The 12,057-nt window shown below is 38.1% G+C and overlaps 2 protein-coding genes across 5 annotated transcripts; both read right to left on the bottom strand.

The window, feature by feature from the left end:
* Nucleotides 1-14: 14 nt before the first annotated feature.
* Nucleotides 15-4,024, bottom strand: LOC147050275 (transcription factor 7-like 1-A). Of its 3 annotated transcripts, XM_085922063.1 has the most exons (9): nucleotides 3,928-4,006; nucleotides 2,757-2,820; nucleotides 2,486-2,625; nucleotides 2,135-2,200; nucleotides 1,511-1,575; nucleotides 1,027-1,074; nucleotides 737-893; nucleotides 521-628; nucleotides 15-446 (listed from the first exon to the last, which is right to left on the bottom strand). In XM_085922063.1, the coding sequence occupies exons 3-9, from the start codon at nucleotides 2,573-2,575 to the stop codon at nucleotides 405-407; spliced, it is 576 nt and encodes a 191-aa protein (XP_085778189.1). In that variant the 5' UTR covers nucleotides 2,576-2,625; nucleotides 2,757-2,820; nucleotides 3,928-4,006; the 3' UTR covers nucleotides 15-404. The 3 variants fall into 3 exon arrangements, with proteins under 3 accessions (XP_085778189.1, XP_085778187.1, XP_085778188.1); XM_085922061.1 differs by having other exon boundaries at nucleotides 2,486-2,820; nucleotides 3,928-4,024; XM_085922062.1 differs by having other exon boundaries at nucleotides 1,511-1,572; nucleotides 2,486-2,820; nucleotides 3,928-4,024.
* Nucleotides 4,025-4,684: 660 nt separating this feature from the next.
* agpat4 (1-acylglycerol-3-phosphate O-acyltransferase 4 (lysophosphatidic acid acyltransferase, delta)) lies at nucleotides 4,685-11,254 on the bottom strand. 2 transcript variants are annotated; one of them, XM_085922600.1, is made up of 9 exons: nucleotides 9,353-11,254; nucleotides 8,800-8,981; nucleotides 8,561-8,730; nucleotides 7,599-7,760; nucleotides 7,363-7,516; nucleotides 7,195-7,297; nucleotides 7,051-7,126; nucleotides 6,677-6,875; nucleotides 4,685-5,630 (listed from the first exon to the last, which is right to left on the bottom strand). In XM_085922600.1, the coding sequence occupies exons 2-9, from the start codon at nucleotides 8,975-8,977 to the stop codon at nucleotides 5,539-5,541; spliced, it is 1,134 nt and encodes a 377-aa protein (XP_085778726.1). In that variant the 5' UTR covers nucleotides 8,978-8,981; nucleotides 9,353-11,254; the 3' UTR covers nucleotides 4,685-5,538. The 2 variants fall into 2 exon arrangements, with proteins under 2 accessions (XP_085778726.1, XP_085778725.1); XM_085922599.1 differs by having other exon boundaries at nucleotides 8,800-9,723; nucleotides 11,176-11,248.
* Nucleotides 11,255-12,057: the final 803 nt, after the last annotated feature.

Below are 12,057 nucleotides of genomic sequence, written 5' to 3'. Positions count from 1 at the left end.
AAATGCGAGCAAAATAATTTTCATAAATGTATAAATTTATTCATGGAAATGTGGACATAAAGCTTAGTTAAAAGCTTGTTCACCTTCTTTGGAAATCATTGGCACACGCAACAATAGTGGTGACAATACAAGTAACCAGTAATGAAGCATTGTGTAAAAGCTATCATTGCACAAATAACAAAACATGGCTAAAAGTGCCCCTTCCCCCCCTCTCATAACAATGAGGTTAAATATGTCCCTGGGTTTTTTTTTTTTTTTAAATTAATGAACTTGCTGAGCATTTTCCAGCTCAGTCGATATCTTGTTAGAAGAACTTCAAGCGACTTGTGATTAAGTCAAAACACTAGAACGGTATGTCAAGTTACAGGAGGAAACTCTGCAGTTTGCTTAGACGAACGAGTTCCTTAGGGAGCCACTCTGCTCCTCTGCTTCCTCCTCTTTCGACCCTGAAAACACAAGAAAATAACACGTGGTCCACTTTGTGCCAGGTGTTGGGCATATCCATGGTGGCTGGACTTACATAATTGTCTGTGCAGGACCAGTTGGGGTGCAGCTGGGTATGGAGGCGTTTTTCGGCATCGGCAAGCTGATAATACTTCTCCTGCTCCTTCTCCGACAGCGATTTCCACTGTTGACATGTCGATACATACTTGTCACCCGATGACACTTTCCCAAAGGGACATCAGACAACTAGACGTGAAGAGTTTTACGTTTTGTAAGTGCCAAGCGTACTTACCATGTGACCCAGAACTTTATTGGCCACGGCACTGTCGCGAATGTTCCACTGCGCCATAACATTCTCCCTTTGCTCTTTTCGGAATATCATAAACGCATTAGGTGGCTTTTTAATGTACACCTTATCTTCCTCTTCTTGGCATTCACGTTTCCTTTTTCTATAAACAAAAAATAAAGAAATCACATTCACAGCTTTAGTTTGAATCTAGAGAAACCGAACATGAAATTTAAACTGATTAGGAATCTGTGCATTTTTTTAATTGAATTATTATTTTTATTTTTTAAACATACTTGGTTGTTGGGACCTTTCTTGAGGGGCAACTCGGATCCGAAAGGCTCCTTTATAAAAAAACAGAAAGCAAAGAGTGTGTTGAAGATGTGTTTGTGTATTACTGTATACATGCTTGTTCAATAGATTTGAATATTTATAGAATCCAAAAAGTCAAATCGAAAGCTGCTAAACTGTTACGGTATAATAAACTGGGTTAAAAAAAAAATCATGAAGGATTTCACTTTACATAGACAATCTATATCACAGATGGACAACCTACATGATGGACGTGCTGCATTTTTTGTGCATTAAACTACTGAAATAAATTAAGTTTACCGATCTCGTTTTTATAGTGCTTGTCAACTTTCAGTTTATGGATTGGTTGGGACTTGTCCCATCTAACTGAGTGGACTGGTCCGAAACCATTCGCAAATGAATGACATTAAATTGCGTTTTCCACACAGTATTATTAAGTAGTGCATGCACGTGAATGGTGTCACTTACGGCATTTCAGCAGGAGGCAACTTTGCACATTCCGGTAGTATCATCATGGTTTCTTCAAGGAACTGCTTAAGACACAGAACACCCCATGACATAGATAAGCTGCAGTGATGGCATCGGGTAGCAGTACACAAATTATACAACATCAGCACTGTGAAACATCTAGAACATTTCCGCTTAAGCTTTGTGTGTATCATTGATGCTTAAAGAACTAAAATAATTGTCTAATTTGTAAACTAAATTATAAATCTGTCTGTAGTGCTGACTTTTACCACAGTTCAGGGACGCAGATGAAATTTTGGAACTGAGGGAACCAATATATGATGAAACTAATATTGGTGTATGAACTCAAGTATAAAGAAAAACAAATGTATTCTAATTAAAATATGCTCAATTTAGCTACTCCTTGAAAGTCACATTTAAAATAACAAAAAGAGTATTAGGGCTTTGGTGGGACTTAAATGCATCAGTAGTTGCAACACAACATACGCTATGCAGACTCCAAGTCTGTACCAATGGAAAAGGAACATTAGTTTTGTTTTTCCCAGCCCCCGTCCCCCTCCTCAGTGCTATTTGCGACCATGCCTGTCATCGATTTGGGGTGTACGTGTGTGGCAGAGTTCTTACCGGAGGAGTAGGAGCATGCGGGTGATTGACAGGCCACTCGTAGGGTTGGTGCTGATAGTTCATATACTATAGAGTGGAGAGATAAGCCTTACATTTAGAACATGTACAGTATATTATGCTGGGGAAAAAAAAAAAAACCTCTAAAAAGAAAGATTTCCACCTCCATGCTTGACTGGATTGTTTTTGGGTTAGGTTTTGGATTTTGCTATTTTGTAACCTACTCAGTTTTATGCAGTTCTACAATTTGGTCTGTTATCTTTCAACAGCTCTTAACTCTTGTGCGTGGAAGTAGTCGATGGCTGCTATTTGGGGATTATCAAATCATTATTTGATTTCATTGCCAATGCTCACCTGTTTGGTGACATCACCAGTTGGCCCAATGTTCAGGTGAGCCGGTTGCATGTACTCCATATGGAGTGGAGCTCGGTAGTTCATGTTCATCAGATTGTCTCCCCGGATGTAGCAGTCACCAGATCCTACATAGTGACTTCCTGTAAACATGGGGAGATTGTCGAGCGGCATGTCGGCGGGGTCGCAGGGAGTGGGAGGAGGTGGGGGGCGAGCGTTGCAAAGGTAGCCGAGCTCCTCCAGGGGCTCATACAGTGGAGTGAGGAGCTCGTACCATTTCATCTCGTCCACATAAGATCCTTTTGGCACCGGTTCCATTTTAGTGCAAAAAAAGATTTCTGAAATGCACACATTTCATTTGCAGGTTTTACTATAGAGCAATTAATGCTTGTATGACATTTACAAAATTATACAAACAAATGCAAAGCTGCAATACTAGCAAAAACATTGTGCAGTTCATGTTTTATATATTACATAGTTTAATCTGGAATATCGATGAATGAATGTTTTAATGTATTTAACAAATGTCTATGACAGTGAAAGAAATCATTACTAGAATAAAATATCTAATTTTAAATTGTGATCAGTGTCACTGAAAGAACTGGGTTAAGCAATTCAACTGTGTAAAAATTATTTTATTGCGGCATATACTAATATTACAGCAACGCATGAATACCTCATTAATACCTCACACACGCACACACGCACACAAGTACGTAGTACGTACGCACGTACGCACGCACGTGCGGACCTACGCACGCACCTACGCACGCACTTACGCACGCACTTACGTACGTACGCACGCACGCACGCACGCGCGCATCTACAAAAACATTTTGGAAAAACAGCTTTTCTCTTACTGCTGATTTTCTTCAATGTCAAATTCCACCAACTTCCGGAATTAATTACCCAGGATTCTACACAGTCACAATTATTTGTTGTGTTATCCTAAAAAGACATTGTTTTGTTTCAAAATAAGTTTGAGAATCCAGGAATTTTAACATTGCAACGCAAATGAAAAATTCATTTACTTTTTGTCTATTGCTCAGTTATTCCATATTTCAGTCATTCAATTTACATTTCCCATAAGCATAGCTTTGTTTGAGAATCCAGTAAATTTAACACTGCAACGCAAATGGAAAATACAATTAGTTTCTTTGTGTATTAATAAGATATTCCTTATTTCATTCATTCAATGAACAATGAACGCCATCGTAGTTTATTCAAAAAGAACTATATAAATACAGTTTATAATTTCAATGGTGTTATATTGTTTCATAAACCTTCTGGTATTTGCTACAAATACTGCTGGAGATGTATACATTATTGCAAAATGTATTGCTTTATAATGTATTTTGATTTAGCAAATTTATTTTTAAAAAAAACTTCCATTAATTATTTGACTGAACTATTATTTAAATCGCCCAAATCACGTACATACTCACCACAAGTGACAACAAGAAATAAAGTGTTTGGCTAGCAGCTGAATGCACCTCATGCACATGCAGATGACTAATACAACAGCAGCAACGGCAAAGAACCAACTTAATAGTGAACGCTGTTTATGTCACGTGTTGTCAAAGACGTCTTTGTAACGTGTCGGGTTTCCATGGTTACGTTGATGCCATTTTCCAGCGACTCTGCGTCAATCACGTCCGCACTTTCTTTGATCATTTCTTTTGAGTTAAAAGTAGGCCACCGTTCCAAAGCAATAAAGCCAACTTCCATAGTAAATATTAATTAAAAAAATAAAAGATAAAACAGTATAGAAAGCGTGCTCACGTTAAAGCACCGTCTTAAACCGGCTTGCAATTGTGCTAACATGCTAAAAGTAGCGAATCCGAATACGTATTAAATACACAAAATAAAGTTACTTTTTTAGTTTAAATTCACTTACCGGTGCATATTTGATGTTTATCCATGAATTAGGGCGCGTGGCTAAAAAAAGTGAAAGATCCTCAACGAACCATTGATCAAGTGTATGATAATCAATACTTTGCAACAGCAGACACCAAATTCAAGGCATACTAATAACATCGGTGCAATATTGCCATTCACACAATTGTGCAGTTTACTAGTTAAAACCAAACAGATAAAGCTGACCCTGATCTACAAACATTCATAATAAACCAGAATAGATGTACTGTACACAACTCTTATGTTGATATCCTATATATGAGAAATAGCAGTTTTGAAAAATTAGACACAACTAATTTACAAGGTTAGGCAGTTTTAATGTAAGACCTCAGATAGAGCAGCATGAGCATTTTCTCAGTTATAACAGGGGAACCCGTCACAGTAAAGCCATTTCAACCCTAATCAATATAAATATAAAGAATTAACCAGCTGGTTTGCAGATATATTTTGTCCTGTTTTCACAATATTCCATCAAATACTGCCAGAGACATCAATTTAGCAATAAGTAACATCCCATTAGTCCCAGGGAACTGTACATTTGTATTTTGTGTGGAATAAATGAACTGAAATTGTCATTGGGTTCACTCAGTGGGTTCACTCAGAGCACCTCCTCACACAGTTCAAAATACATGTTGATGGTAAAAGCTGAAATAAGAGCAAAATACAAACAATACACAGACTGTAGCAATTTTGTGACCATTCTTATTCCATTAACCTTTGCTCAAATAAATGGTACATGAATTAAGTAATTAAATACCAACGTGTGTATTTTAAATTAAGTTTCATAGAGGAAGTGTGCTTGTTCCTGGATGACTGTCACAAATAAGTTTTGACAATATAATTGTTGTAAAAATCCACAGTAACAGTATATATGATTTTGGAAATTCTTTTACATGACCATTCATGTGAGTTTCTTCCTAATTTAATGTTTCAATGTATGTCCACCCGAAAATGACTAGAGTTTTCTAAGCAGGTTGGATGCCACGCCTCCAGTCACTGTTCATTGACGGTAGTACACTGGCTGCATTGTGGTTCAGGGCAGATCACCAATTGTTGCGGCAGAAATCGGCAGTGCAGTCAAAGCTAGGAACATTAATGTTCATTTTGCAGCAGATGTGCTATGACGCTTTTTGGCTTCCTTAGTTGTTGTTTTGATGAGTCGTCTTGCTCCCATAGTTGGAAGCTCTGTTAATCTCAGTCTGGCCAATCATCCAACGAATAGCCACTGAAGCTGTAAAATTAACGTTCATTGTAGAGTTAATGTTTTACGATGGGAGTAAAAAACAAAGACATACTTGAGAGTACTGCCAGAGAAAGAAAATGTTTGATTTTCATTGTCATTCTCCGTGACAAAGATCGGATAATCTACAGTATATTTACTTAAGAGTACCAAGTACAAATATGATCATACTTGAAGTCTGAGTTGAACAGATAAGAGCAATTTTTTGTCTGTTTCACGGTCAAAACCTTTACATGTTTGACGCATTGTTGTAACATGGCCTTCTCTGCCGACCTGGCCCGAAATACGATAAATGAGATTGTCTAATTTGATTTAATACCATTTTGTTACTCCTGTTTGGCCAACTTCCAGTACTGTTATGTCATTTATGCATGTTTTATTTATTTTCTTGGTCGTATTAGATTTGAACTTCTACGTGCTGTTATGTAATGCAATGAAATGTCCACATGTCACATACACACTTTTGGCAAAGGCAGGATTTGTATTTTTATTTTAACCAATCAGATTTAAGAATTACCAAACAAGGCCAGTTATCAGGCTTATGACATAAGCATTTTTCTCATGCTTTGATTTGTTGATCACAGGTAAAACAGAGTAGCACTTATGAAATCTTGGTGTCAAACATGAATAAAAATTCTTTTTCGAGATGGACCCTCCCTCTCTGTAATGTCGCATATTGGTGTCGTGGTTTTGTGTATTATTTTGTAAAATTGTGACAGTTTTGTGTGTGTGTGTATAAAGTTGTGACATGATAGTCATGGTATTAAGAAGTGGCTTAGGTAACATTGAGTCACCGCTGAAGGCCCAGAACCGCCACTGCAGTTGTGCAAGGGTAAAAAAATAAACCACTGTTAACAATACAACATGAAAACAATCAAATAATCTCTAAGCACATAAAACCTGACGATAAGAAGAAACGCAATTTACATTACAAGGTGTGAAATCTACTGCTTTATAAAATGAACAGGAGCAGGTTAAAAGCAAGGAGGGGTCAATTAAACCCTCAAAACAGGCACCTAGTTTTGAGTGAAACCCACCTGCAGTGCAGAGGACCACCGCAGACAAAATGGTCACTACTGATCTGGAAAGGACGAGCTGTGCGAGAAGTAGGCCCAGTGGGTACAGGAGAAGGCAGGACCAGAACAACCAGTTGATTAGTGACCAGGGCCGCCGCGGTGGGTTCACCATGGGGCCGGGGTACCGCCCCGTCCGCTCGTAGCCTTCTTGAAAACTATCCTTTATCGTCATACATATAAATAAAGGAAGACAGATTTGTTTCAATTAATGACATATTATTCAACTCAAACAAGATTCCTTTGGAATTTTTTCTCTCCACAATAATAGGTTCTAGGAGGCCCTACTAGTCTAAACACAGCATTTTTTGTTAATATCAAAATAGGGGAGTTATCACCTTCTCCTGGTAGAGTTTGTGAAGCCAATTAGCACACTCAGATTCATCTTCTGGGATCAGGTCCAGTGGAATTCTCCTGCAAGTTATCAAAGCGAAACAAGCTCTCAGATACAGACAGGATGCTCATCTTTATGTAGTCAATACCTCACATATAAATCTGCGTGGTATTTCTTTCCGTTAAGGATTCCCAGCAGGGTTGGCATTTCATTGTTTCTGAAGTTGAGTGTGGAGTCGTAGACAGCTGCGACTGAGAAGATACATGATGGTTTGAAGTGTGCACTTCATTTGAAAATGACTGGAACGGATACCCACCAGTTCCTCTGAGGTTTTGAACAGTGACCCAAAAGCCTTTGGTTCTTGGTAGAAGGTGATACTTCAGTTTGGGCAGACCTTTAGTCTCGGCCACCTGCATGCTGATCTGGTGCTTCTTTGCTGTGAAGCGAGTTCCTTCACAGTAAAGCAAAAACTAGCAGCGGAAAATAATTTATCAATGGTTTTTTTCCAACACGTTAATCACTGATAAACCTAAAGTATAACTCTATACCTACCCAATAGTTTTCAGGATAGTCCCTAAGGTTCTGAAGACTTTGAGTCACCGTCTTTCTGTCCTCTTCCCACTTCCTCTTGCAGAAAACGATCTCCAGGAAGTACCACATCCAACCGATGACTGGGACGTAGGCCAACTCTTTTTTGGCAAGAACTTTGGAACTCTGAAAAACATTCAGATTGCTTTTAATAAGCACTTTGTGAAGTGCGCCTCCCATCAGAGGCACCGAAAGACTTGAACGGAAAGTATGTCAGCTTGAGAATAATACAGGGAAATAATTATAAATATGATAAAAGTATTCAAACATTTTTAACATACTGTGTATCTTGAAATGTGCTAGTCTCACCTCAGCTAGATTTTGGGTGGAGCACAAAACTTTGCAGGATCCAGAAGAGGATGTAAATTAGAATTATTTAAATATGATATCGAACTACTAACATGAGAAGCAACACGGTGTAAATATGATTTTGATATTATAACAGGAAAAGCAACACTCTATGTTTGACCTCAATATCAGATAATAAAGTAGGCCGAAATTAAAACAGCAATCTGAGTTCTGAACCTGAGTTTCAAATCGCTACTACGCTCCTTTTTTCGTATGCATGTTTCTCATTTTTTAAACGTTTCTCGGAAACAATGAGGGTGTCTGAGGCGTACCAGAGGTCAGTCTCTTCTGAGGTGTAGAATCCATTATGCCGAAATAATAGCGTTTGGTCGTTACCGTGAGACAACAACGAGCTAGCATAAGAACGATCATGACGTCACATCTGGAGGGAGAAGGAGCTTGAATCCAGTATGATTATTATTAATTTTTTTTGCACAGGCTTGCATGTGAACAGCTAACGTGCCATACAGGGTCAAAGGATATTGTCCAAATATTTTGGGGCAAAATCCTGCGTACACCTTTTTTGAACAGAATACAGTGTTTAAACATTTATTTTTCAACTGATGGTTGTTTCTTACCCCGAGAACTCCGAATCTCTCACAGAAGGTCCAGCCACACAGGAAGTCTATCTCAAAACTGTGGTTGAGAACCACGATTGCATTTTCCTTCCCATACAATGGGTAAGATTTTGGATCTGTATACAGGCTGCATTCCGTTCCAGACCACCACTCTAATGTGGCTACCATCTCTAGAAGAGGATATTGACAATATACTTGAGCATGATGAGTCCAAGATGCTTTTCAGTGTTTACACTTACGGCTGGAGATGGAGTAGGCGAATCTGCAGTTGACCTTCCGTGCCAGCTGCTTGTTGAACAGCCACAGAGGAAGAGTGCATAGCTGAAGCAGGTTGATGATGAGGCCGCTGACCAGGAACACATAGCAGATGATCAGGCTGCTCAAGAAGTGGCTTTTCAACACCTGGATCAGGCCCATTGCTCTGAAATATTTCAATCACAAATTGTTCTGTCAAGTACAACTAACATTTTTTATGGCTCTTGGCTATGACTCCATGCATTGCCCAACCAGAACCAACATAATGTATTCATTGCAATGCATCAGTTCATTTGCTGAATGGATTCTTTTATTTGAAGGCAGAATAAAGAAGCTATTGAGTTTATTTCTGAAAGTAAGCAAGTTGGATTGCATAAAAGTTGGAGTGCAATAACTGAATGCAGGCTTCTACTATTGTGAGAAGTGTTGTGACAACACTTTTGTCTGATCCTACACTAGCAACACACTACCACGCATTCGAGCAGAAAAAAAACACGCGGTAGTATTTGTACTACAAATAAAAAAATTCGTACTCACCCACAACAATCAGCAAAGTAAACTACCTTGCACCGTGCACCAGAAGATTGCTCCTAATTTCTCCAAGATAAGGCAAAGGGGGGGGGAACCATAACAACAATGTTGTATATTATATTTATATTGCACTTGACAATCTTGTTCTTCCTGCTCTTGTTTCAGGTCCGTTTGACGTGGGCGACACAATAGTTCGTCGGTGACAGCGCGCAGTTGCGCTTCCAACCACACCCATCTCTTTCTCTTTGCATAGAAACCACTGGGGGTGGGTGGCGTGTCTTCGATCGTACATGCAGCGACCGCCTCCAAGGATCGTCTGCCCAGCCGAAGGTTCACGACCACGGCCATGCCCAAAAGCGCAGGCAGCACACTGTAGACTTTGATAAAGTTGCAAAGTTATATTTTCTGTCACATTGTTTTGGGTTTGTCCAGGATACGTTTTCTATCCATAACAAATAGAGCCCCTATGGTGACTTACAAGAGAGAGGAAAAACAAGCAAAATAATAATAATAAAATTAAGTCAACTTTGCTATCTCTCACAAAATTTGCAATATTTTTGGGTGTGGTCGAGGTTACGCAATTTGTTTTCTAATGCGCGTTTGTGTGCTTCCGTGTAAAGAAAAACATCCCCCTTAGAACTTGATTTGAAAAAAAAAAAAAACTAAATACGGATACTGTTAACGTACTGTTTATTGTTTTTTTTTTTTTTTTAAAAAACAACCTGATAGAATATTCCGAAAATCATACATCGCAAAAGTTTGATGAGAAGGTTTTCATCATATCTACGTCATGTTAGAGGCTCCGTAAAAACATTAGTGCAAATTTTATGTAAATGTTAGGGGCTCCGTAAAATCATTAGAGCACATTTTATGTCAAGAAATCGATATATATATATAATTAGATTATACTCATTACTTTTCCTCATTGCTTCTAACAGGGAAGAAATTAAACATAAAACTAACATAGTGCGCACTATGAGCACCGCAGGTCTCTGATGCAATACCTGAAATTACTGTGGTTTGCAACACACACAAAAATAATTGGGTTTTTAGTATTTATTAAAGTATTTCTCACTGTAGGTGAGGCTTACCGTACTGCATATCAAATTGTTAAACGTGCTGCACTGCATTACAAACTGTGAATTTGTTGGCGGACAACGACCTCTAGTGGTACTTTATAAATACTCCTCTCCAAATGTCACCATAATGACCAACGATAAAATACAATAACGTAGCAGGACCAAGTGTTGATTAAAAAACGAGGCAAATGATTTATTCTTACATAAAAGGTAAACATTACAAGCCATTGTAACAATATTATTAAACAGGATATGTGCCTGGCTAAAAAAAATTGTATATATTTTTGCAGATATATATTTTTACTTACATTTACAAGTATGTTGAAACGTACTTGCAAATACGTTGGAATATAGTTGCTCATCAAAATTAAATTTAGTCAGTTCCATGCTTCCATTTTTAAAATGTCTTTTATGAAGCATTTTATAATACATTATAATGATTTTGGATCATTTTATATGAAAAACAATGCATCTCATTCATGAAAGCTGGTGCAATGTCATTAACAGTTACAATTTTACACACAATTATTTAAAAAAAAAATTCGGTCAGCACAATTGATTCCTGAACATCAGTGCAAATGTGAGCAAAAAATTGTTTTTTGTGTGTGCCCTGAACAGAATATAAGGCAGAAAATGAATGATTCCTGGTAATGTTTTAAGATATGTAATGGGGCACATTGATTCAAGTAGTCACTACATGAATGAAGTCAGTTTATAAGTGTTATATCGTATGATAAAACATTCACTTACCATTCGATGGTGTTGCAGCACATTGAGAGAAATGTTACAAGTTTCAATGCTGTGCTTGATTTTTGTTCCCGACACTGTAATCAGTTAAAGTAGAAGGGCTATAAAAAAATGATGTGCAAAAGCTTCCTTTCTAAAGAACACATGTTCAGACTACCGAGTACATACGTACTGTACTTTTTTGACGTGTGGGCAAGAACCATCCTTTTATGTTCCGTGCATCACAGTCAAGGTAAATCTTTATTGTTTTTCTTGGGAAACAGTATAATAAATCCACACACATTCAAGATTCCATGTCCTTTAATTGAGTCATTACATTATTAGCCAAATGGAGACTTTAGCCCTTTTCTCTATTTAAGTGACCATACATGTGCTGAAATCTCCATTTTTTTTCTTGTGAAGTCACTTAAGGTCTTAGGTCTTCAGGTCTCGTGAAACATCTGGCGAGAAGATGGAGAAACGCATGACTGAGGTATTATTAAGCCTCTGGTTTGTCACCCTTTTCAGTGTTCAGAGAAAAACGTTTCTACTTAGACATCAAGTCCTCTTTTATTCATTCGCTGAAAGGAATGTATAACCCTTGTAAAAATGCCTGCGGCAGACGTTTCTCACCATAATCCTGATGCAATTGCCCTCGGCCAACATCTTAGGGCCAGGAAGATGTATCATTTTGGCTCGGCATCACAGGATGGAGTTGGATCAGCCTGATGCAGAAAGAGGGTTGAAACGAAGCCACATCACTGCACAAGTATGCGTTAATAGTCTTTATCTACTTTTATCCAATACTGGTCTAACCCCTCGAGATTACCATGAAAATAAAAAGTTCATTCCAAAATGATGATGTTAATTCACAGTTTCATGTCAATCGGTCCCATTCATCCACCC

Source organism: Syngnathus leptorhynchus, chromosome 10 (genome assembly GCF_054491065.1).
Source record: "Syngnathus leptorhynchus isolate UIUO chromosome 10, UIUO_Slep, whole genome shotgun sequence".
Lineage (NCBI taxonomy): Eukaryota > Metazoa > Chordata > Actinopteri > Syngnathiformes > Syngnathidae > Syngnathus > Syngnathus leptorhynchus.
The sequence above is the reverse complement of the archived record's forward strand: the minus strand, read 5'-3'. Positions and strand labels throughout refer to the sequence as shown.